The 27,215-nt window shown below is 35.3% G+C and overlaps 1 protein-coding gene across 1 annotated transcript; it reads left to right on the top strand.

The window, feature by feature from the left end:
• Window positions 1-6,310: 6,310 nt before the first annotated feature.
• Window positions 6,311-10,021, top strand: pim1 (Pim-1 proto-oncogene, serine/threonine kinase). Its single transcript, XM_073818886.1, has 6 exons — window positions 6,311-6,655; window positions 6,849-6,955; window positions 7,076-7,126; window positions 7,222-7,588; window positions 8,307-8,483; window positions 8,572-10,021. Exons 1-6 carry the CDS (start codon window positions 6,583-6,585, stop codon window positions 8,736-8,738), a joined length of 942 nt encoding a protein of 313 aa, XP_073674987.1. The 5' UTR covers window positions 6,311-6,582; the 3' UTR covers window positions 8,739-10,021.
• Window positions 10,022-27,215: the final 17,194 nt, after the last annotated feature.

Below are 27,215 nucleotides of genomic sequence, written 5' to 3'. Positions count from 1 at the left end.
TTTATGCATTTGATTGTATTCCTATGGTTTTCTTTCTAAAGCGAGCCATTTCTGAGTATTTTTCATTTCTGCTCTCCAGGGGAGTCGTGCATATCTTCATCTAGGAGTGAGTTTAGATCTCTGAGTCATCAAAACGGAGCGCCAGCATTGTGATTGAACTGCACAAAAACAGGATTCTGGGTAAAAAGAAAAAGAAACGCCACACAAGCACAAAAGCCAACTTATGAATCACATTAATCTGCAAATGTATGACTCACTGGCTTTTTTGAGAAGCGCAAACTTGTCACAATGCTAACGGAAGAGAAAACGTGAGTTTCATGGAACAGAGCTGTTTTGAAACTAAACAAGGTAATTTTTAGCAAATGATTTAACTATATTAATGACACTGTAGCAAGTATTTTGAGTGGTATTTTAGTATTATATATAGTTTTGATTATTATTTTGAATAATATTTTCAGTTTTAATTTTTATTTTAGATCATATTTTAGTTACAGTTTAAGATTTTCATCTAACAATAATTAATAACATTTTTCAAAATGTTTAATTTAAATATACACTACTAAGATTTTTTGTTTTTAAAGTCTCTTTTGCTCAGCCAGCCTGCATTTATTTGATCCAAAGTGCAGCAAAAACAGTACATTTTTAAAATATATTTTTACTATTTAAAATAACTGTTTTCTAATTGAATAATATATATAATATTTCAAAATGCAATTTATTCCTGTGATTTCAAAGCTGATTTCTTAGCAGTATGATTACTCCAGTCACATGATCCTTCAGAAATCTTTTTATTATTATTATTATGTTTAAAACAGCTGAATATAATTCTAATTTTTCTTGAGTTTACGTTATTCATCTAACAATAATAAGCCTTATTTGGAGACTGATGTCATACTTTAAAATATATGAATGTAAATTAAATTACAAGATGTTTTTTTTTATATATTTTTCAAAATGTTTAACTTAAATATACACTACTAAGATTTTTAAGTTTATTTTTAAAAAGTCTCTTCCGCTCACCAAGCCTGCATTTATTTGATCCAAAGTACAGCAAAAACTGTGATTTTTCAAAAATATATTTGTACTATTTAAAATAACAGTTTTCTATATGAATATATGTGACCCTGGACCACAAAACCAGTCTTAAGTCGCTGGGGTATATTTGTAGCAATAGCCAAAAATACATTGCATGGGTCAAAATTATAGATTTTTCTTTTATGCCAAAAATCATTAGGAAATTAAGTAAAGATCATGCTCCATGAAGATTTTTTGTAAAATTCCTACTGTAAATATATCAAAATGTAATTTTTGATTAGTAATATGCATTGTTAAGAACCTAACTTGGACAACTTTAAAGGTGATTTTCTCAGTATTTTGATTTTTATCCACCCTCAGATTCCTGATTTTCAAATAGATGTATCTCGGCCAAATATTGTCCTATCCTAACAAACCATACATCAATAGAAAGCTTATTTATTGAGCTTTCATGTATACATCTCAGTTTTGTAAAATTTAACCTTATGACTGGTTTTGTGGTCCAGGGTCACATATTTTAAAATGCAATTTATTCCTCAGATTTCAAAACAGAATTTTTTAGCATGATTACTCTAGTCACATGATCCTTCAGAATTTTTTATTATTATTATTATGATGTTGAAAACAGCTGAATATAATTCTAATTTTTGTTGCATTTAAGTTTTTCATCTAACAATAACAAGCCTTATTTGGAGACTTATGTCATTGAATTAAATTACAATCTATTTTTTTAAATGTTTAACTTAAATATACACTACCAGTCAAAAGTTTTTGAACAGTAAGATTTTTAATGTTTTTTTTTAAAGAAGTCTCTTCTGCTCACCAAGCCTGCATTTATTTGATCCAAAGTACAGAATTTTTTAAAATATTTTTAGTTTAAAATTACGGTGGCCGAGAGAGCTCAACGCGCTGCAACTTAAGAAAACACATGCAAACAGAAAAAAACGACAACAAATTAAGAAAACATCTTCATCAGTTTGACAACACAGGTGCTGCAAATCCTCAATCCACAAATCCACAAATATGGAAACGCGCTGCAAACACACAAACGCACTGCAAATAGCACAGACCACAACGGAAAGTGACAAACCCATCCGGGACCTGATTATTTGTTCAGTGGCTGTTGGTCAGAGCAGAGGTGTTGTCCGTGAACTAAAAGGGGATAGTTCACCGACAACACCTCTGCTCTGACCAACAGCCACTGAACAAATAAGTCGTTTCTCAATACCAAGTACGCAAAGTTCGGACTTGTGTCCTTCGTAGTTCGGACTTGGAAGTTTGACTTGGGAGTACGAACTCCCGAGGACGTGAGGATGCAAGTCCTGTAATTCTGCAAATGGAACAGCAGTGCCTCTTTTCCGTTTCATTTAACGTTAAACATATTAATAGTGACAAAAATGTGGTTCATGCAACGCGTTACAAAACAATAATTACAATAAAAGGAAGTGATATCACACACCACTGCCTCTTTGTTTTCTTCAAAATATAAACCACAACTCTCTTTTCGTACTCATTTTAAAAATAATAAAACATTAATATGCGATTTAAGCTATATGTGCACTGTGTATAATACATCTTTACTCTATGTATAATAAAATGAAACTCTGCCTTTTTTGTTAAATGTCAGTTTTAATGAGCAATATTAGCCATTATAAAAGTATAAGTATAAAGTATAAGAGACTTATGAAATCGGAACAATGAAACAGACAATTCGGTCAAATGCATGTTAAAAAGTCAGCGTTGAATTACGATTGATAAATAATTTATGAAGCATCAGGTCCCAGATGGGTTCGTCACTTTCCGTTGTGGTCCGTGCTATTTGCAGCGCGTTCCTGTGTTTGCAGCGCGTTTCCGTATTTGTGTTTGCGTTGCGAGGATTTGCAGCGCCTGTGTTGTCAAACTGATGAAGATGTTTTCTTAATTTGTTGTAGTTTTTTCTGTTTGTATGTGTTTTCTTAAGTTGCAGCACGTTGAGCTCTCTCGACCACTGTATAAAATAACTTGTTTTCTATTTGAATATCTTTTAAAGTGTAATTTATTCCTGTCGTTTCCATGCAGAATTTTTAGCATAATTATTCCAGTCACATAATCCTTCAGAAATATTCTGATCTGCTGCTCAAAAAACATTTTTTATTATTATGTTCAAAACAGCAGAGTATAATTTTTTTCAGATTTCTTTGATAAATAGAACATTCAGAAGAAGAGCATTTATCTGAAATAGAAATCTTTTGCAACATTATAAATGTCTTCATCATCACTTTTAATCAGTTTAAAGCATCCTTGCTTAATAAAAGTATTGATTTGTATTATTTATTTTCCAAAAAAAATATATATATACTGACTCCAAGCTTTTGGATGTTATAGTGTATAATGTTACAAAAGCTTTTTATTTCAGATAAATGCTGATCTTTGGATCTTTCTATTTATCAAAGAATCCTAAAAAAATGTACTTAACTGTTTTAAATATTTATAATAATAATACATTTTTTTGAGAAGCAAATCAGCATATTGGAATGATTTCTAATCATGAAGAATCATGTGACACTAAAGACTGGAGTAATGATGCTGAAAAATGTAGCTTTGATCACAGGAATAAATTACATTTTAAAATTTATTCAAATAGAAAACAGTTATTTTAAATGGTAAAAAAAATTCTAAATTTTACTCTACTTTGGATCAAATAAATGAAGGCTTGGTAAGCAGTAGAGACTTCTTTAAAAACATTAAAAACCTTACTGTTCAAAAACCTTTGACTGGTAGTGTATATATTATAAAAATGTATAATATACAACAGCTTTTCAAAATGGTGCGATATTGGTAATTCATTATCAAATGCAATGACATTCTTACACAGACTTTTAAGTATGACATGAATGTTTAAATCTACTTGGAGCCAATATCCACCCCATGTTTCAATGCAGAAATAAGCTATTTCTTTAAATGTTGAAGACTTCCATTTGCATTAGCTGCTGTATGTAAACAACTAGAAGAATAACAGTGGTTGACAGTGATGTTTGCGTGACAAACCAGTGTGTTTATAATTATGACCGTATTAAAATAATATGACAAGAAATACCAGTTGGCAATATCAAGCAGCATAATAGCAAGTTCAAAAAAGGCTGCACGTTATACGTTAAAAATAAGCTGGATACTTAGTCACTTCATGTGTTTTGATCAATTGCTATCTAATTGCTTATGCACATGCTATTTACACTTGGCCACGTAAATGTGTCTCCACAGAATGGATATAAATACAAGCTTCCCACGCTATTTGCAAATATAACAGAGTTCACTTCCGTGATGATGCTAATGCGAGGCAGCAAAATTCTCTATTAAATGCCCATATGGGAATTAATGTTGAGTTTTTAGTTGCTTTATCCGTGTCTCATCCACGTGTTGTCCCAAAACTGTATACTGATGCTGTTTTGTTTGGGAGGAGTGAAGTTTACACATGCGGCCTGAACAAGCAGATGCATTTCAACCCACCTCCTGAGGGAGTCTGAGCGATCAGATTACTATACGTCTCAGATGGGTCTTTGAGAGCATTTACACTACTTCAGTAAAGATGACCAGGTGTGAAACCTCCCTAATATAGGTTTACAGCGTTTTTTGTGTATTATTCAAAGGGCGGGGAATATATAGTGGATAGGGAGAGCAAGTGGTTTTCAAACAATAATCTGCGCGGGAACGAGAGGACTAGAGACATGGGGGATGGGTCTACAAGTCTTTTATCTCAAGTTTCCCACATCCTGCCGCCGAGTTTAAAACCGGCCACCCAATTTGAAAGAATGCCTGGTATGCGCCTCATTTCCATAGCGACCGGCATTGTTCTCTATTTAAATAAAGCCTGTTGCCCGCCAATAGGAGAGAAAAAGCTTTGCGCGCTAATTTGAGATTAATGAGGTAATGCAGTGCATGCGGTCTTTGTAGACCTACTTCACATGGCTGAAACAAAAACAAAAGAGCTGTCCAGTGGGATGATGACACATTTTTATGTACAGAGAAGGAAAACGTGGGTTGCATACACTGCAGAAGTTTTTTTTTTTAACATGTAATGTTGTGTCTTCATCTATGACTGTGAAGTGATTGTGTTCCTTGAATGCAAAATACAAGGAAAACTTTAAAGTTGCACATTGACTATTATACTCTCACTGTATTAATGTTAATATCTGTCTATTTATCTATGCATAAAAACATATTATGTATGTATTTGTAAACTACCAGTTAAACATTTTTTAACAGTATTTTTTTTAAAAGCCTGAATTTATTTGATCCAAAATACAGCAAAAGCAGTAATATATTTTACTATTTAAAATAACTTTTAAAATGTAATTTCTTCATGTGATCAAACTAAATTTTCTGCATCATTACTCCAGTCTTCAGTGTTATTTGATCCTTTAGAAATAATTCCAATATGCTGATTTGCTGCTCAATAAACATTATTATTATTGTTATTATTAACATTTCATATATATTAAAAATCTCATATATAAATTTTATTAGGAAATAAATTATAAAAATTAATACTTTTATTCTGCAAGGATGCTTTAAATTGATCAAAAGTGATGATAAAGACATTTATAATGTTACAAAAGATTTATATTTCAGATAAATGCCGTTCTTCTGAACGTTCTACTCACCAAAAGAAACCTGGAAAAAATCTACTCCGCTGTTTTCAACATAATAATAAATGATTTTGAGCAGCAAATCAGAATGATTTCTGAAGGATCATATGACTGGAGTAATGATGCTAAAAAATCAGCTTTGAAATCACGGAAATAAGTTACATCTTAAAATATATTTAAATAGAAAATATTTCTAAAATGTAAAGTTTTTGCTGTACCTCAGATCAAAAAAAAAAAGCAGACTTTCTTAAAAACATTACTAATCTTACTTGTTGAAAAACTTTTGACTGGTAGTGTAGTATATAATACGCATGCATCTATTTTTGTAATACTTTTCATCTCAATCTGCCATCGAGGGCTTTTGTTATATACACTCATCCGTGTGAATCATTCTCCCTGTCTGCCCCACGCCGGCTCAACGCCCTTAAAAAAAAGCCTCGACTCTTTGGCGCGTTTTGATTCCCGCCACGTCTACGTTTTCCTTTATTTTCATATTTGATTGACCTTTTTCTGCAGAGGCAGGCGCATTACTCATTGGCTGATTCGTGTTTGTGGGCGGCGCCACCGTTGACGTACATGCCGCTACCCCTCCCTTTTTACTACTGGTATATAACGGCTCTTGCCCCTCCCTCATGCTTTAGAAAGCCGGGTGTTTCTGTCGTGCGCGCATTTCAGACAATAATATTTATCTTCGACATATTAATCGTCTGTTTATTTAATTTCAAGCTCTAAACTGGAATACCCTTCCGCGGTCGTTCAACGTTCGTCCTGAGACTCAAAACCCACCTGGTCTCGATGAGAAGGGATTTCTACAGGCTTCCAGACAGGATCCCTCAAGTAACATTAGATCTTCCCTTCGTTCAGCGCTACACGACGGATTTCGACCTCAACATTGGAATAACCTCGCTTTTCGGATTATAAAATGCTTCTTTCGAAATTCAACACATTTGCTCACATTTCCACCGTGGACATGCCGGCGAAAATCCAGCTTCAAGGTTAGAGGACGGTTATTCTCGTGATCTCGTGTCTGTGTGTGTTTGTGCGTGAGTGCGTGCGTGTGTGTTGTGGTCTTGGGCTCGTTCACGTCAGCAGACTGAGTGTTGGGAATAGCGCATCAGATTTTCACTTATTATGTAATATGAAGTGTTTTATCAATTCTTATGAGTCTATCTCATATTTTATCGACAGTTAAGGAGAAAGAGCCGTTCGAGAAGGTGTATCAGGTCGGCTCGGTGCTGGGAAGCGGCGGTTTCGGCACGGTGTATGCGGGTTTAAGGATCGCCGATGGCGCGCCGGTAGGTTCCTGAATGGATTATTTGAGTGTTAACATTAAGGATGTTAAGTTACCAAACAAAAAATAATTGATATATAATATCAGTTCACTGCTTAATAATGCGTTTATTTATCACTTCTAGGTTGCCATCAAACATGTTGCAAAAGATCGTGTGACTGAATGGGGAGAGCTGGTGAGTATTTATTGAAATAGATTATATTCATAGCATTTGTGTTTAAAAATCGCATATGGCAGCGTCACTAAAACGAACATGTCCTCCGTTTCCAGCCCAATGGCGTGCGCGTCCCTATGGAGATCGTCCTGCTAAAGAAGGTCAGCACTGGATTCCGTGGCGTGATCAAGATGCTGGACTGGTACGAGCGACCGGACAGCTTCATTATCGTCATGGAAAGACCGGAGACCGTCAAGGACTTGTTTGATTTCATCACCGAGAAGGGCGCGTTACCGGAGGAGCTTGCCAGGAACTTTTTCCGCCAGGTTCTGGAAGCGGTGCGTCATTGCCACAACAACGGCGTCGTTCACCGTGACATCAAGGACGAGAATATTCTCATCGACCTGCGAACCGGCGATCTGAAGCTCATCGACTTTGGATCGGGGGCATTGCTCAAAGACACCGTTTACACCGATTTCGATGGTAAGAGCCATTTGCATGACCTTCAATTTCCCACGGTCATGGAAAACGTGGCGGGATTGGTGAAAATTAAAATATGTGGTTGTCTGGCCTCGTGGAAAATGGTGTAGTGAATATAAATGTTTATTTTGCAAAAGAAATCTGTAAATATTAGCATACCTTTGTGGGTGGAAAAGTAAATAAACAAAGTAAAATTATAGGCTAGGAATTGCTTAGAAGCTTGTAAGCTCTTAAAGGGTGTGTATTTATATTTTAAGCCTGTTTTAAACCGAGTGTGTCAAACGCATTTAACATTAAACAGTTGATAAATGTCGATTATGACCCCCTTTCATCATTGGCTACGCATGTCAAGCTTAATAAATCGCTCGTTTGTTTATTTTTGTATAACGTTGCTTTGGGGGAAAAGCATTTCGCTCGGTTGTGGATTTGGCGCCCCCGCCGGTGGGAAACGGAATTGTTACAACTCAAAGTTTGTAAACACAAGTCACATGGCAACCAGTTTCTCCACATGCGCGCTCCTGCCATCACACTCCCGAGCACATGACTGTGCACATTAATGCGCCATAACAATAACCCACCTTTTTCCTGCCACACCTTTTACTACAGTGTTTGATTTAGTGTCTTTTTTCTCAGGGACTAAAATAAAACAGTTTTATTGCTTTTGTCTTTAAGTGTTGCAGAATCATAAATTAAATGCAAATTTTATTTTTTGTTTTTTCAGGTACACGTGTTTACAGTCCACCAGAGTGGATCAAATTTCACCGCTACCACGGTAGATCGGCGACCGTGTGGTCTCTGGGCATCCTGCTGTACGACATGGTGTGTGGGGACATCCCATTCGAGCAGGACGAAGAGATCGTACGCGGACAGGTGCTGTTCAGGCGGAGAATCTCAACAGGTGAGACTCACAAATCACATGTCACCACCTTCTAGGAGGTTTATGTCTTTATGGCAGTGCTATAATAACGCATCCTGTTGTTTCACAGAGTGCCAGCAGCTTATCAAGTGGTGCCTGGCCCTCCGCCCCGCCGATCGCCCGTCTTTCGAGGACATCATCAACCACCCTTGGATGCAGAGCACGGCGCCCCCTACGGACAACACTGAGATCAGACTGCACAGCATCAGCCATGAGCATCAGCCAGTGTGCAAATGACTGAATCTGAATGCATACATAGAGACTTTTCCATTACAACCCAGGGGACCTGCGGACTGAGCAGTGCAAAAACACACAAAAAAAAACCCCACACGTTATTCTTTTGTTTTGAGCATTGCTGCTAGGTGGGAGGCCCAAAAAGGGAGAGGTCCACTTTTTGGTGAGATCTGTTATCTCTTGTCTCCTGCCCCCCCTGTGGCTCAGGGTCCCATAAGTCTGGCTCGTAGTAACCAAATGACTGTCAACACTGCTGTCGGACACGGGTAGACTGAGAAGCCCATCTCAGCCAGTGTAGGGAGGAGTTCGGGGACGCCCGATGCTGCGGTCTGTGATGACGCAGACAGCCTTGGTGCACCGTCAGGGCTGTTCCTTTAGGAAGCAGATCAGCCGAGCTTAATAATTTCAGTGCCTTCTGTGCAAGATCAAGGGTTTTTGTTTTTGTTTGTTTTTTTGGAAATACTTGAATTGAGTAATAGCCACTGTAACACTCTACTCCTTAACCAGATGTCTTTTTTTACCTTCTTGCTTCCACTTTACCTGCCCCTGGCAGGTAACTGTCGGTCTTACTCTAATACGTCAGAGAGAGTAACCAAATCGACCTCACGAACCTCTGCAGAATGAAAAGTCTTACCTCACTCTTTCAAACCGCTGTTTCTTTTTTCCTCTTCCTTTGTACTGAGTAACCCTCAACAACTACCACTCATTGTCACAGATGCACAAAGCAATGCAACTACGACGTATAAGACTACATTTTCTGCATATTTTTGTTTATATTGTAAATAGCTTGATTCCATGACGAGGCTTACATGTAAATGATATTTATTGGAGTGTCTTAAAAAAACACACGAGATGGACGTGGAATTATTTATTTATTTATAGAGAAGCAATTTTCTGCAAAGTTTTTCTCATTCCACCACCGAAGGGCCCACAAATTATTTAAATGTATTTTTACCATATTTAAAGCCTTTTTTGAGAACGATATGTGTACATATGTTGTAAATAGTCCTCGAAAGCACTTGTTTCTCGATGCATGGAGTACTGCTGATGGTAAACCATACCAGTCTGTGTTTGTCACCTAATTTAAACTGTCTGCTGTGCATATGTCGGAGGAAATGACCTCATTGAATGTTTGAGGAGCGAGTGATTTTACAAGGTTTCTTTTTCACCTCTTGTAGGCATGATTGCAACTCAGATTGTTTTTTGTTTTCTGATTTAGCAATGTAAATTATGTTTAGAAAGCTATTTTTTTACACAATTGTCAATAAATATTTTTTTAACATTCATTCTGGTTTCCTGGGTTTTCAGTTCACTATCAGTTGGTGGTCTTATCAACTGGTTTAACTTTAAACACAATCAGCAGATGTCTTTTGAAAAGTACAGAGATGGACAGATTGCAATGGTATTAGTTGTAAATCCATTTAACCGACTTTAATAACGCTCTTATCGTTTTATATTGATAGTGTATCTTTAATCTTTAATCTGAGGTGATTAGGACCACAGGGGTCATTCTTAATGCTGGACTTCTGAACCGGATACATGAGCTAACTGCGCATACTTTATCTGCGTTTTATAACGCTGGGTATACTTTATATAGCATTATAAAGATACCGTTTCCTGAAAAGTTCAAAGATACAGAGCCTATACATAAAACCTGAATGTAAACGGCCACTTGCTCTGCGGCCTTGGTTCCAGCAGTATTTTTCCCATTCATTTTTTCCATAAGCATTTCAAAGAAATACTTCATTCAAAACCTCTGAGCCATGAACCAAAACAACCAGCTCTGGTTGAGAGGGATCAAACAAAATGCATGTTATTTTGTTTTAGTACTAACCTGAATAAGATATTTTTAACATAAAAGACATTTACATAAAGTCCACAAGAGACAATAATAGTTGAATTAAAACTGACCATGTTCATAAGTTTACATACACTTGATTTTTAATACTGTGTTGTTGACTGTTGTTGAATGATCCACAGCTGTGTTTGACAGTTTTTCATGAGTCCCTTGTTTTTCCTGAACAGTTAAACTGCTTGCTGTTCTTCAGGTCCTACAGATTCTTTGGTTTTTCAGCATTTTTGTGCATTTGAACCCTTTCCAACAATGACTGTATGATTTTGAGATCCATCTTTTCACACTGAGGACAACTGAGGGACTCACATGCAACTATTACAGACGGTTGAAATGCTCATTGATGCTTCTTCAGAAGGAAAAACGATGCATGCCAGGGGTGTAAACTTTTGAACGGATGTGTATGTTTTCTTATTTTGCCTAAATATCATATTTTTTTTCATTTAGTACTGCCCTTCAGAAGCTACAGAAGATACTTCCAAGAAGACAAAATTTAGACAAAAAGTTAAATTTACCCTGATCTTCAAATTCAAAAAGTTTACACTCCCCTTATGCATCGTTTTTCCTTCTGGAGCATCAGTAAGCATATGACCTTCTGTAATAGTCCCTCAGTTGTCCTCAGTGTGAAAAGATGGATCTCAAAGTCATACAGTCATTGTTGGAAAGGGTTCAAATACACAAAAATGCTGAAAAACCACAGAATTTGTGGGACCTAAAGGATTTTTCTGAAGAACAGCGGGCAGTTTAACTGTTCAGGACAAACAAGGGACTCATGAACAACTATCACTAAATAAAAAAACAGCTGTGGATCATTCAGGTAACAACACAGTATTAAGAATCAAGTGTATGTAAACTTTAGAACACGGTAATTTTTATAAATTCAACTATTATTTTTTTGTGGACTATATGTAAACATCTTTCATGTGAAATATCTTATTCAAGTGAGTACTAAATTAAAAAATAACATGCATTTTGTATGATCCCTCTTATTTTGGTCAAATAATTAACATATTGCAAATTCTGCCAGGTGTATGTAAACTTCTGACTTCAACTGCATATATTAAACAATATATTGACTCCATTCAATTTGTATTAGACATCTGTAGATTTTAGTTCATGTTTATACCTTTAAAGTCATTTATATGTGTGTATACTCCTAAAAGCTGATAAAGGGTTTAAATATTTACGTTCTACTAGGAAAACAGGCCAAAAATACTGATGACCTATCTCACCCTCAGGGGCGTATACAAATATTTACCCAATAAAATGCTCTCTCGAACCACCTGATGCCGTTTAGCAATAGCAAATAACAAAAATCATGGTTCACGTAAACTAAAGCCTATTGGCTATTTAAAAAAATAGCCACAATCCCTCAATATGCCCCGCCCTCAATAGTAAACATCTCAGAAAAACAAACTGTGCATGTCAGTTTGAGCACTCAGGTAGGTCTGTCTTGCAATATTTATATGTAATCATTAACAATCAATCCATAAATTAAATTATTCCTGAGGGAACAAGCTGTTGCACCCTATAAAGGTTAAATAGGGGTATCAGTGTTGCGAAGTCTGCGGGTTTCCCATGGAACTGGGCTACTTTAACACTATTGCTGCGGGTTGTTTATCATGTTGGGTTGAAGCGACCTCAATAACGTGATATTTAGCCCCGGAATGCGAATTTTACCAGGGAAACCCACCAAAAAAAATGTATTTTACCACGCTCGAAACGCAATTGGTTTACTTTTGAGTAGCAAATGGCTGAGTTTTGTTGTGAAAGCCTGGCAACCCTGAGAGGTGTACTCTCAAATTCTCTGCCCGTGAACAGTTTGACATTGTGCTCGGGATGTTTTATGGGTAAATCTTGTCAGAGAAATATGCCTGATTTGTTAGTTTCTCCTCTTACACACCGTACAACTCAGGACAGCATGGCCCTCAGCATGGAGTGTCCTGACCTGATCCTTTCGTGGGCCCGTAACTGCTGCCCTCCCTATGAGGACGCACACAGCACAAGCAGAGAACGTTCTTGTTAAGCCTTTCATTAATCCTCTCACAAAAACCTCCTCAGCATTTACACCACAGCTCTAAATGAGTTACAATGTGAGCATATGACCCGAGGCGCACCTGATCACTCGGCATCCGCATGGGTATGCAACTAAACCTGACATGGGCCGATTTAAGAGGGAAAACAACGCCTGATTCATTCACACATCCGGTCTTGAGCTTTCAAAATGACCAGAGCCCAGTCAAAGCATCTGAATTAGTGGAAAACAAGTTCATTATTCTTTAATATGGCATAATGTTTCGGCAATGTACATGTTTAAAAATAAAGGATCTTCAATAGTTCTTCAAAGAACATTAGATTCAACAATCTTCTACAGCTCTCAAATCTTATTCTATTCCATAATCAGATTCAAAAGTCATGGACCAACGCCAGGTTTCACATCATTGACTTGGTCTGTTCCTAACAAAAAGATATTATTGCTTCAGAAGGCACGATTATTGAGTGATGTAGTGATATTTTTGCAGGCCAACCTAGTTCACATCACCATGGTTCCCTCAACAAAAGTGTTTTCATGACGTATGATCAATTGTCCATATTGGCGGCACTTAACGTAAACAAATGCCACTGAACTGAACGGAACTTGCATATTTTGTTGATTTTGCTGCTGAAAATGGTCAATTATTGTCATGTTTTGGGCTGTACTAATCGGTCAAACGGGAAAAAAAAACATTTGGAGTACTATAGACTGCCAAAAGTTATAACAAATTAGGGCGAAGAGTGCCAAAACCTTTTTGAGGAACAAAAGGTGTTTGTGGTTGGCCAAACTGAACCAGGATTTCCAGTGCAAGAATCTTGTAACACACCAGTTTTTACTAGTTACTTTTGTAATGATGTAACTCAGTTACTATTTGTGAGAAGTAACTAGTAACTAGGGGTGGCGCGGTACATGAAAAAACAACTGAACCGTTCGGTTCGCTTGTCTCGGTTCGGAGCGTGTGTGCCTCACACGGTTCAACGGTTGCGCAATGTAGCCTCGTGCACGTAGTGAGTGTCCTTTTTGCGGGAAATAAGAGGTGTGTGTGGACATACAGACATTAAAAGTGGAGTGCTGCAGGTTACGTCACGTGTAGAAATGGCAAGTGGGAGAGATAAGGAAGGCTGCCTGGAGTTGGAGGATGCGCCAGCGTCGTATAAGGGGCCGTTCACATGTAGCGTCTTTTGCACGCTCAAGTTCGTTATTTCAAATGTAGACGCGTGGTATGCGCGCTCATAATGGAAGCGACGCGGTCGCAACGTGCACGCTGTGCGACGCGCTCGTTTTTTCCAGTCGCGTCCGTGCCGCATCGAGATAAAACCATCCAAAGACTATAGGATACCCTTAAAGGGACTTTGAAACATCTCAACTTTTCAGAATGCCGCAAACGCACCGCAGGTCATGTGACATGAACCAACCGATCACTTGTTTAAAAGACAGAGCTTAAAGATTTCCTCTCTTTTTCTTTTAAAAGATACAATTTTTGTAAGAGCTACACTGAAGTTGGCAGTTTGATAAATGCAAGTTAATTCTTCAGTTCAATCTTTATATGCTAAAAAGGCACATGAATTCCTGTAGAGATAGCAATACACATCCTCCTGTTTTTGCCAAATAAATGAAAAGCATGTCATCAATGTCTTCTCTCTTGCTGTATCAAAATCTCCCCTAGCTTTCCTTTTTTTGGTCCCACTAATGTGCTTAAAGTCAAGTCCAATTCAGTTTGTGCATGATTACATGATATAACATTTTTTTTAAATAATGTATCCTAAATTGTAGATAATTAAGCTACATATCATATGCCAAAGTAAAAAAAAAAAAAAAGAACCGTTCAGAACCGAAAACCGTGACCTAAAACCGTGATACGAACCGAACCGTGGGTTTTGTGAACCGTGCCACCCCTACTAGTAACTATGACGAAATTCACATCACACGCACTATACGCTGACCCTCTCGTACGCATAAAAAATTAAGTATACTTTGGGTTTAAAGGTTGCAGGCTTGCCGTCTAGTAGCTTTGACACTGTCCCAGACAGTCAGGTAGGTGAAATATTAGGCTAATATCTTAATTAATACTGCTCATACGTATTTTTACCACCAATTAACTTTAGTTTGTCAACATATTGCACCCTTGTCTTGCTTACTAAGTCCTTCTCTATATGATTTAGCAGCCTCCACATGTTTTTTTCTGTGGTTTAGACAGCATTTTCTTTTTATGTTTTTTTTTTTTTTGCTACCATTCTTTTTAAACACATGACTTCAACTGATGAATAAACAGCCTACAAGTTAAGGTTATTAAATAGCAATCCCAAACTTGTTTTTGCTAATAAAAGTTAAGTTAGTATAAGCCATCACAGTCATATACAAAATAACACAAAGTGAAAATAACATGTCATTTTTGGGTTATGGAAACAACAGTTATGGTGAATACACAATACTCACATGAACTGTTAATGAAACATGGAAACTGCTCCTGAATGGAATAAATAGCATACCTTCATGCACATCCTTCCCAGCTAATACACGAAGTACTAGTTATTTTTTATTTTGTGAAGTGATATAGAGCGCGCCCCCGCATTCGCGCGTGCATTTGAAAAGTGCGCTAACGTCTGGCAGGACAGACGCTCGTTTTTCTGAGGTGAGAGATTTTTTATTTTGTAACAACTTACGAAAATAAAGGTAGAATAATGACCCTGACATTAAACCTGACAACATCTTAATTTTAAATGACTGCAGATACTGAATCGGGAAACCGCGTTTTTAGTATTTAAACTGCATCTGACAACTGAAATGTCAACAGTGTTCACGCACGTCTTTCAAAATAAAAGTCCCAATCAGAAAACATTTAGAATAGAGCGTTTTTAATGCCATTGAACCGAACTTAGCTCGCATATTTTGCTGATTAAAATGGTCAGTTATTGTCATGTTTTGGGCTGTACTAACCGGTCAGACTGGGAAAACATAAAACATTTGGAGTAGAGTAGACTGCTAAAAGTTCAAGGAGAAGAGTGCAAAAAACTGTCTGAGGAACAAAAGGCATTTGTGGTTGGCCAAACTGAAGTAGGATTTCCAGGGCAAGAATCTTGACAACATTTGTGTTTGTTCTTGTCATTTCCGGTCAGGTACCTAGGTGAAATATTAGTCTAATTTACTTAATCAATACTGCTTGTACGTGTCTTTACCACCCATTAACTTGAGTTTGTCCCATTTCCTGCTTACTAAGTCCTCCTCTATATGATTTAGCAGCTTTCAAACATTTTTTCCATGGTTTAGACAGCATGTATTAGCAGAACAATGTATTCAGTAGTACATTAAACGTGCAATCCATGCTGTTGTTTACATCCGAGTATCGCCGATATGGCGTGCATCCGGGTAACTGGCCAAACCGTGACATAAGTACAGACACTCTATTATGTTTTTTTGTTGTTGATGTTCTTTCTTTGACTGTACACTCTTTTTAAATTTATTTCAGAGGTTGGTACGCTTCAAAGTTCTCACGCTTTGTTGAAAGATTTATTTCTCTTTTCCTGGAATAATTTCATGTTGGCTTCAAAAAGAGGTTCTACTATGGCATCAGGCTGTAAAACCCTTTTTGGTGCTAATAGGAACCTGTTGTGAGAGTGAAACTTCCAGTGTGACTGTGGGAAGGCTTAGTTCCTCAGTTTGTAAGTTTGATGAATGGCAGTCAAAGGATGGAGGCGAGGGCCTAGCATGCAAACTGGTTTTAAAATGAGAGTCAAATAGCTGGCGAGAATTTGCATGGCTGGAATCTATGAGCGAACATTTGACTGCTGAATCATCCCTGCTGCTGTTGCATAATCACCACAAAACAGTACAAACACGCACAAGTTTCCGAGCAAATGCTCTGTACATTATCTGAATATTTGCAAATCCGAGCCGAAAATCTCCTCTCTTGACAAATCCTCAAATAAGCATATTTTTGACCTGTGGTGTATTATTTATAGAATTTATATGCAACATCTGTCTTGTTTTTAAATAGGACAGAATTAATAATCACATTTATATTTTTATCATTTTCACAACACACCCAGATGAATATTTTATTGTTCAAAAGATGCTTCTTCATTGCAGACGTACATGTATGAACTTTGTTTTAGATGCTTCTTCTGAGATTTCTAAGGAGAACTAAAAATAGACACAAATGACAGTAAGTGTATAGATGTGTAAAATTAACATAGATATCAGCTCTGTTGACTTGGTCTTGAAAGAAATTTATTTCTTGCTGAGATCTCTGACTAATAGACTTTGAATGTGAGTGCAGATCAACTCTGACCAACATACTCAATCGCTCAATATTTTTTGGCCTTATTTGGAAAGTTATAGAAATGCTATCTTGGATTGTTTGTTTATTTATTTATGTGCTATCAGGGCAACTGGGACAGCAAAAAATGTATTTCTTTCTTCCGTTCACTGCTATCTCTTCTTAAACTAAATTAAACATAAATAACATGTGAGATCTAATTGGAGACTTGGATGATATACACACACACACATGTTGGGTTTACATGTTTTATGGGGACATTCCATAGGCGTAATGGTTTTCATACTGTACAAACCGTATTTTCTATCGCCCTACATCTACCCTACACCTAAACCTAGCCCTCACAGGAGATTGTGCACACCTTTACTTCCTCAAAGAAGTCATTTTGCATGATTTATAAGCCTGTTTCTTCATGGGGACCTAAGAAATGTCCCCACAAGGTAGGGCTGCACGATTAATCGAACGATGTTGTGAGGTGCGTTTAGTCAATGAAGCCGGTACTTTGATTAGTAGTAAATCTCCATCACGTGCGTTCAGCTGGAGCGTTCAGAGGCGTAAATCACTGACGAGCTACGCCAAATCGCGCTCAAAATAGAATGCGATTTTGAACGCGATTTGGCGTAGCTTGTCAGTGATTTACGTCTCTGAACGCTCCAGTTGAACGCACGTGATGGAGATTCGCCTCACAACATCGTTCGATTAATCGTGCAGCCCTACCACAAGGTCAAAATCTACTGGTATTACTATCCTTGTGGGGATACTGTGGGGACATTTGTTCCCCATAACGTGATGAATACCAGGTACACACACACACACACACACACACACACACATATATATATATATATATATATATATATTTATCATACTTCAGTTTTTACTTCAATATACTTTGAAAGGCTATAGTGTGTGACTTCTCTTGTAAACCTCTTTTTCAGTGTAAACTCTAAAAATAGTTTAATTCAAAACTATTGTTTTATGTTTAGGATTAGCCGACAGGCTGTCGATTCCTACATGATTTCATGGCAAAAACGTACCTGTGGGAACTTTTTGCGAGACGCAAAATATGTACCAATAAGTACATAGCACTGCAGCTTCCAACAGAAATGAACACTAAGTGGTAAAACAGCAAGCATTTATGATTACACCTCCATATGTTTCTCTTTCCGGTCGAAACAAGCCTACTTGGTAGCTCAGCTGGCAGAAAATTGGACTTAGGATGTGGAATCCGTGGGTACGAATCCCATAAAAACACACCAGTTTTTACTAGTTACGTTTGTAATGATGTAACTCAGTTACTATTTGTGAGAAGTAACTAGTAACTATGATGAAATTCACATCACACGCACTATACGCTGACCCTCTCTTACGCATAAAAAATGAAGTATACTTTGGGTTTAAAGGCTTGCCGTCTAGAAGCTTTGACACTGTCCCAGACTGTTGTTTCACAGTAGAAATCGAAACCGAAAAGGCAGAACAACAACAACAAAATAGCTCAGACTGCAACAACACAGCTTTTGTGGGGGAGTTGAGATAGCAGCAACTTTAGTTTAAAAGAGTACAAAGATGTTTTAAAGGGAACCCTGGGTTTTAAAGGGATAGTTCACCCAAAAATGAAAATTTTATGTTTATCTGCTTACCCCAAGGGTATCCAAGACGTAGGTGAATTTGTTTCTTTAGTAGAACACAAATGAAGATTTTTAACTCAAACTGTTGCAGTCTGTCAGTCATATAATGGCAGTCAATGGTTACCAAATCTTTAAGAGTAAAAAAAACATATACAGATAAAACAATATTAAACCCTGCAGCTTGTGACAATACATTAAGGTCTTTAGACACATAACGATCGGTCTGTGCAAGAAACTGAACAGTATTCATATCATTATTTATCTTTCATCCACCAGAACATTCATCTTTATGGCGTGCGTTCACATCAGTGTGTTTAGAGTCTTTGTAGGGAAAATCAATGGTCCAGCATGTGGTTTAAGCCTCCGCTTATATCCATTTCAACATGTAAGCTCTTTCAGTAGCTGTGATCATCACATCACTGTTTTATTTTCCGAGTTGTGTTGCGGTAGAAAATAGCACAGTTCAATCAAAATAGTCCAAAATATGTATTTTTTGAATAACGTAAATCTTTCATGGGTTTTCTACTATATATTTCAGAGACATCACCGAGGGTTCCCTTTAATCAGTCATAACTTCTGGAGAAAATACAGCAGACACTGGACAAAGATGAAGCACTTTAGAGCGCATGTGTTGTCCGCATTCACATGCACCTCAAAATATGGACTATTCACCTTATTCTTCAACCTGGAAGTAAGTCTATGGGTGAGACTTTAGTTTTTATTAGCCACTATAGGGAAATAATGAGATTGGGGCTGCATGATTAATCTAAGGCAATTGTCATGCACAATTTTTCATTAAAGCCGGTTGTGTAATCAGTAGTAAATCTCCAGCAGGTGCTTTCAGATGGAGCAGCATTTAGTACACAGAGCCATAGTTCACAGAAAAGCTATCTATATTGCGTTCATTGTCGCAGACGATTTAATTGCGCAATTATGAAATCGAAAGAAATCATTTGCGATAATGACAGCTGTTTGTGTAGCTTCTCAATGGACTACGGCTCTGGGTAGAAATACATCAGAAAGCACGTGAAAATAACACATAGCATGTTTTTACTCTAAACTCACTTCCAAATGTTAGTCGAGTGTTAATAAATATTATTAAGAAATAAATCCTTCTGTGAGATGGTGTGGCTTTTTACACAGAATAAGGCACGCATAGTATTCTAAGAAGTGGTAAAGGCATTGCATTATAATATACAGTGTTATAAGGAAAATTGTAATAAGAAGAACTCAGATTAACCATACATTGTCGTAGTCGTGTGTTTATTAGTCACATTGAATCAATGAATGCAGTTAAATAATCTGTGTATTCAGCTGCAGATAGGCATTTCCTGGGTTTCTTCTTCAGGTGTATTTGAAGTTTCGTGCGTGAATGAAAACGCCCTCTGCCCTTCGGATGGAAATTTACTGCTGATCACAGAACCGTGCTTCACTGAGAGATACGCATGACAATCGCAGCTTTTGATTTCATTTTGATTTATCGTGCAGCCTTAAATGAGATGAATACTGTGCATTAAACAGTAAAAAGTTTGCACTACAAACCAGTGTGTTCATAATTATGATAATACAGTAAAATAAGATGGTAAGTAGGGTTGTGACGGTGAGGAAATTTACCCACCGGTTAATCGACGTGTGACAACACTGGTAATACCGGTATCACTGTTGTGGGTAGTCATTTGAGTTTTACTTTCACTTTAAAATTAGCAGCAATTCAGCATCTAGCAACTGTTTGTTTTTAGTTCATTTACGTTTTTCCCAGCTTTCCTTCGGTAGAAGCGCCACGCACATTTTACTTCCAATTTAAAAATTAAACAGTTTAAATAAATAAAAATCAGCAAACACTGTGAAACCAAATAAATATGAAACGTCCACTATTACCTTAGATAAATGGCACAAGTCAACAGGCTTTTCAAAATTCTAAATATTTTTGAAGAGGTTAATGTGTGTTGGAAGTTTGTGTACACAACCACCCTACAATGATAAAAATCCACCCAGTGGTATTTTTTTAAATCTTTAAAAGTAATATCCCCTTTTTAAAATCAGGTCATTCTCAGCTTCTTGTCGTTGTGACGAAACACAGTTGATTGACATGAGCGCCTTACCTTAGACCCGCCCTCACCGAGCTGAAACAATCCGAATACTATCACCATTGTGTGACTCAGGTGCAGAGGAAGACTCTAATTGAGTGATTGAGGTGTTCTGTTGTTGGATGTAATAATGAACAAAGCAGTAGTCATTTACTCCCGACATCTGAGCCGCTTAAGAGGCAGAGGACAACGTTACTTTCGTTTTTAAAAGGAAAGCGCAGATCCCGATCTACATATGCATCTATGTTTGTGTGAATCATTCGTGATGCAGCTTCACCCACAACAGAAGTGAGTATAAGGGTCTTTTATGCATCTTTGCAAATGGCCTTTCTTAATAATGTGCTTTTTGGCAAGGTTCGCCGATAAATGCAGCTAAAGTAAACATTACAGCTCATAATCCTTCAGCAAGCAGAGCTCATTTGCATTTAAAGGGCCCATGCAATAAAATTAGCTGATATTTTGCAGAGCTGATTTTGACAAGGTAAAAGGGTGTTTTTTTTACACTACTATTGAGAATTTGTAATCAAGTATGTTAGAGACTTTTCAATAAGACCCTAAAGAATCATATGAACTTGTGGAAAATGGGCATCCCATGACCCCTTTAAAACAGGCGCTTTTGCATTTCGTTTTGTCTTTTCCACCATCATCTTGTCTTTCTCATCTCTGTCTTCTTGTCAGTCAGCTCTACTCACTCTCTTCACTTGATAAATGAAATCTGATCTGTGACGCAACTGTCGTTCGGCAAACTGCATAGAGCAGCCGCATTCAATTTTATTGTATTGTCTTTTTATTATCAAAAATTTAAAACGACGTGGTGGACATGTGACAAAAACGGTGTTGCAGACTCACACCGGTTTCACCGTCAACACCGACTATCGCAGACACGCCAGTTTACAATATCAATCAGCAAAAAATAACTGTTTTGTATAGCTAAAAATAGCTGGATGCGGATGAGACCGGAAGCCAGACCCATAAAATTTACTAATGGTCACAGCAAAAAATAAGCTGGATAGCTACTTTGAAGTTTTACATGTTCAGTGTAAAAAAAAATATAAAATAAAAAAAAATAAAAAAACAAGTGGGCTTTATAGAGGTCTTCCTGAATAGTAATCTGACCAAATTTGGGGTCTTTAGCAGCAACTCTATAGCGCCACCATCAGTTCAAAATTTTAGAAATTCAGAAATACAAAATTCAGTTCAAAATTTTCTTTTGCCTATAACTTTAGACAGTGTAAAAACGTGTCAGGTAATGTAAAATATTAAAGCAAACTGGTTTTATTAGACATTTAGTGAATCTGAATTGACCTGAATAAATGAAGCTGCACCAACCAAGTCAAACACAGGTCAGATCAGGAAGAAAAACAACAGTGTTATTTAAAGTCTGTGGGAAATGCAAAATGTGTTTAAATAGAATTTATTAAGAAAATTTTTGCAACAAAATATCAGTCAGCGTTTTCCAGCCGTTTGAAGCTGAGCGATTGGAAGCGTGCATTATCATCATAATCAAGCATATTATCTCAGCCGACCCTGAACTTTCCTTCGCTCGGGTTAAGAGTTCTAGTTGCTATTCCGTTCACTCCCTCTCTTTCTCATCGCGCTCTTTCACACTGCTGGGAAATGGAAAGAGAAACCCAGCTGGCTCAAAACACACTCTCCTCCCTCTCAAAGAACCGGATCTGTTGAGTAATCTTCCCACACACACATACACACAGTCTGAACAACAACACTCGGGCGAGAGGAAATTGAGAGTGAGAATATTAATAAGAGCGTGCTGTTGCGTTCAGTAACGGCCCAGACGGTTTCAGATCTCTCTCCCGCACCTGCAGGTGTGTCTGTGTTTGGCTCACATGCCGTACACCTGGATAATTAGTCCCATTGAGTCAGAGTTTCTGCCACACATGGCCACAATGATTCGGGCAAGGTCATTGTGCCCTGCGTCTGATTAAACCCTGTTTGCTTCACGTGTATGTGTGTGATAGGCTGTTTGCTCACGTGCCCAGCTGGATCCATAATCCCATATTCAACTGCACAATAATCACGCATAATTGTTTGCACAAAAAGCTGCAGTCCTAAAGCAACATGACATTCTCTGTATCATTAAAGGCTCTTGTTAAGGCAAGCATTAGTTTTGATATTACACAATGGATTTAAATAAAAATCTTAACCCTAAAGTATAAAAAAAATGCATGAACTTGGATTTATAGAGGGATGTGAGTCTTATTTAAACACCAGAATATCATAGAAAGTTAGGGTTCTTTAATTTGGGCAGTAAGCAACCACTTAGAAACTACCAAGACTAGAAACTGCATAGCAACACCCTGGCAACTACATATTAAACTTTAGTGCTGTTCACATATACAACTCATGTTTGACCCAAACCATATCTAGGGAACAGAATATAGAGATATTCTCTCTTGACTCATCTCTTTTGACTTGGGCCAGGAAGAAACCACCTAGCAACCAGGCTTACTTATAGTTTTTTGTCTTTGCTAAAATGATGATTAAAACACTCGAAAACTAAAGCATTGTTTTATTTTAGGTGTATTTCTGAAAATTACCTCAGTTATTTTTTTTTATATTAGTTATATTAGTTTTTATAACTGTTTATATTAATTAATTAACCAGTAATATTATTGAACAATAATACCACTAACATGTATTAAAAAAAAAAATTCAAGTCATTTTTCAAAGCATTTTCAAGTCATTTTTTAAAAAGTATATTTTGTCTTCTAAAATGCTGATAAAAAGTGGGTATAGCTATAAAAATGTATTTTAATTCAGTTTTCCTGTTATATTATAATTAAAAACTTAAACAAATTAAAGTAAGTAAATTATTATTTTATTTTAGTTATAGCTATGAAAATGTATTTTAATTCAGTTTTAGTTTTCCTATTAGTTTTTATTTTATAGAGAGCTATTTATTTATTTATTTATTTATAATTTATTTATTATATCCTGATATTCATTTTTACAACTGTGTTTAATTAATAAATGTATTTATTTATTTATTTATTTATTTATTTATTTATTTATTTATTCATTCATTCATTCATTCATTCATTCATTCATTCATTTACCGGTGGCATCATTTAACAGTAACACCACAAAAAAAAAAAAAAAACTTAAATAAATAAAAACAGCAATAAATAAATAAAGTTGCATTCATTTTAAAAAGTATCTTTTTGTCTTCTAAAATGCTGATTTAAAAAAAAACTAAAAAATTATTTTATTTTAGTTATAACTATAAAAATGTAGTTTTCCTATTATATTATTTTTTAGTGGGTTATTTATTATATCCTGATATATTAGTTTTTACAACTGTGTTTAATTTATTTATTTATTTATTTACCAGTGGTATTATTTAAAAGTAACACCACTAAAAATAATAAAAACTTAAATAAATAAAAAACATAATAAATAAATAAATTTTCCAATAAAAAGTTCAATTCATTTTAAAAAGTATCTTTTTGTTGTCTAAAATGCTGATTTAAAAAAAATATAGAGATTTTATTTAAAACTATGTAGTTTAGTTCAGTTTCAGTTTTCTTGTTATATTAATTTTTTATTTTATAGTGTGGTTTTATTTATTTATTTATTTACATTATATTCTTTATATACGGTATATATTTTATTTATTTATTTATTTAATTATTTATTTACCAGTGATATCATTTAACAATAAAAAAATTGTACCCTTTTAATTTAAGTCAAAATTTTCTGTTATATAATTTTTTGTTTAAGAATTATATTTATTTATTTATTTATTTTTAATTCAAGCTTTAAAGCAGCTATAGGTAGTTTTGTGTGTGTTTGCAACTTTGATTTTTGCCCCCTAAAGTAAAGTGACCGGAATTTACTGACCTAACTATACAATTGTCGCAAATACAGTGGATGAGTGCATGCTGTGCACGTGCATTTATTGCTGCCATAAAGAAATCCGCCCTTTTCATGGAATTTTGTATCCATTCATCAAACTTAACACACTTCCAGAAAAGACGTTTGGGGAGGAGCACTGGAAAGAAACAGAAGCCGTTGGCCATATTATAAGTCCTATCAGTATGATTTTGCAACTGATATTTCAAGATAAAAACATACGTAAAACAGTAACAATAACTGCTACTCTGCAAAAAGTGCTTTCCTTACTTAGATTTTCTGTCTTTTTTTCAGGAAAAATATCTAAACATTCTTAAAATTTAAAAGTAAAAGTTAATTTCTTGTTTGCAGAAAAAATAAGTCAAAATGAAGTGCGTTTTTGCTTGAAACAAGCAAAATAATTTGGCAATAGGGTAAGAAAAATAATCTTGTTTTCTGTTTGTAATAAGGTTATTTTTTGCTTACCCTATTCGCGGATTATTTTGCTTGTTTCAAGCAAAAACGCACTTCATTTTGACTTATTTTTTCTGCAAACAAGAAATTAACTTTTACTTTTAAATTTTAAGAATGTTTAGATATTTTGGCTGGAAACAAGACAAAAAAAATCGAAGTAGTAAAAGCATTTTTTGCAGTGTAGAAACCGCCCTGGACATCCTACTGACTGGAAAGTTTATTAAATACACGCTACAATTAAAAAGTAATTAATTTAATATATTAATTTATTTACATATATTTATTTATAAATGAATAAAAATAATTTATTTAATAAATTTGTATTTTATTTATATTAATATTTGTAAATATTAAATGCATACTACAATTAAACAGTAATTAATTAAATTTAATTATTATTATTTTATTTAGGTTTTCAGCACTGTTAACACCATTTTTTATTATAATTATTATTATTTGATCTCAGAAGTGAATATGCAATAAAATTATTAAATGTATACTACAATCTACAATTAAAATGTTTTAATTAATTAATTTACTTATTTACCTTTTTTAGCACCAATAACCAATGTTATTTATTATCATCATTATTTTTAATTAGAAATGATATTTGGAAATTACAGCTTTCATCCAACAATGGTATAAATATTGCAAAATGTTTTAATTTATTATAATTGTATTAAATTTATAATATTTGTAAATATTAATTATATATACAAATACATACTAAAATTAAGAAGTAATTCATTTAATGAAATAAATTAACTGTTTGTTTGTTTGTTTATCTAATAGGTTATTTAGCACTGATAACACCACTGTTATTTATTATCATTATTTTTTTTTTATATTATATTTTATAATTATATTTATATTATATATGATACTTAGAAATTAGAATTTTTAGATATTTTGGCTGGAAACAAGACAAAAAAATCTAAGTAGGAATTTTTTTTTGCAGTGTAGAAACCGCCATGGAAAGTGTATTAAATACACGCTACAATTAAAAAGTAATTAATTTAATCGATTTATTTATTTATTTACATATATTTATTTATAAATTAATAATAATAATTTATTAAATTCGTATTTTATTTATATTAATATTTGTAAATATTAAATACATACTACAATTAAACAGTTATTAAATAAATTAAATATTTATTTTTTATTTAGGTTTTTAAGCCATTAACGCCATTTTTTATTAGAATTATTATTCTTTGACCTCCGAAGTGAATATGCAATAAAATTATTAAATGTATACTACAATCTACAATTAAAAATGTTTAATTAATTAATTTACTTATTTACCTTTTTTAGCACTAATAACGCCAATGTTATTTATCATCATCATTATTATTATTTTTAATTATATTTGATACTTGGAAATGAGACCTTTCATCCAACAATGGTATAAATATTGCAAAATGTTTTAATTTATTATAATTGTATTATATTTATAATATTTGTAAATATTAATTATATATACAAATACATACTACAATTAAAAAGTAATTAATTTATTCAAATAAATTAACTGTTTGTTTATCTAATAGGTTATTTAGCACTGATAACACCACTGTTATTTATTATCATTATTATTTATTTTAATTACATATGATACTTTTTATGATAATTTTCCGATATTTTGGCTGGAAACAAGACAAAAAATCTAAGTGGGAAAAACATTTTTTGCAGTGTAGAAACCGCCCTGGACTGGCAAGCAACACCTTTTTCTTATTCTGTATTACAGTGAAAAAACATTATAGTCTGTTTTGAAAGGCTGTTGTATTTTAATGGTGGTGATAAACGTCATTGATCACATTAGCATTCAGTGAGTTTCTAAAGAAGTAAGTGTGTGTGGTTTTTAAAGAACTGTGGGAGCGCGATCCGTGTTTGCTTCCAGGCTGCTCTTCCTGTGTTTCCAGGACTCTTTGGAGCTGCTCGGATAGGAATGTGCCTCTGAGAACGACCCAGACTCGTTTTCTCATCAGAATCTGTTTCTACCTGTTAAAGTAGTTTCTCCCAAGCTTTTGCGAGCGTGTTCCTTTGACTACCCAGCATTCCTTTCTCTGTGACTCACTCGACTCTCAGCAATGAACTGCGGCGGGCTGATTTCAGATCAGCCTTTTGAGCTAAAGGTCACGGGCTGAGAACAAACCTCGGCAGCATTCCTGTCCATCTACGCTGGGAGGGCACAGGAATCGATATCCCGACCTGCAACTGCAAACACGCGGCTGTTGACAAACCCCTTGTGATTCATCCTTCGGTAAATAGCT

This window comes from Garra rufa, chromosome 15 (assembly GCF_049309525.1).
Source record: "Garra rufa chromosome 15, GarRuf1.0, whole genome shotgun sequence".
NCBI lineage: Eukaryota > Metazoa > Chordata > Actinopteri > Cypriniformes > Cyprinidae > Garra > Garra rufa.
Note: the sequence above shows the minus strand (reverse complement) of the source record. Positions and strands in the feature narration are given on the sequence as shown.

Excerpts from the sequence above, each read along its gene's own strand:
- pim1 (XM_073818886.1), top strand. The coding sequence starts at position 6,583 with ATGCTTCTTTCGAAATTCAACACATTTGCTCACATTTCCACCGTGGAC. Across the intron at positions 6,656-6,848 it reads GGCGAAAATCCAGCTTCAAG|TTAAGGAGAAAGAGCCGTTC; the intron begins GTTAGAGGACGG and ends TTTTATCGACAG. Across the intron at positions 6,956-7,075 it reads GGATCGCCGATGGCGCGCCG|GTTGCCATCAAACATGTTGC; the intron begins GTAGGTTCCTGA and ends TATCACTTCTAG.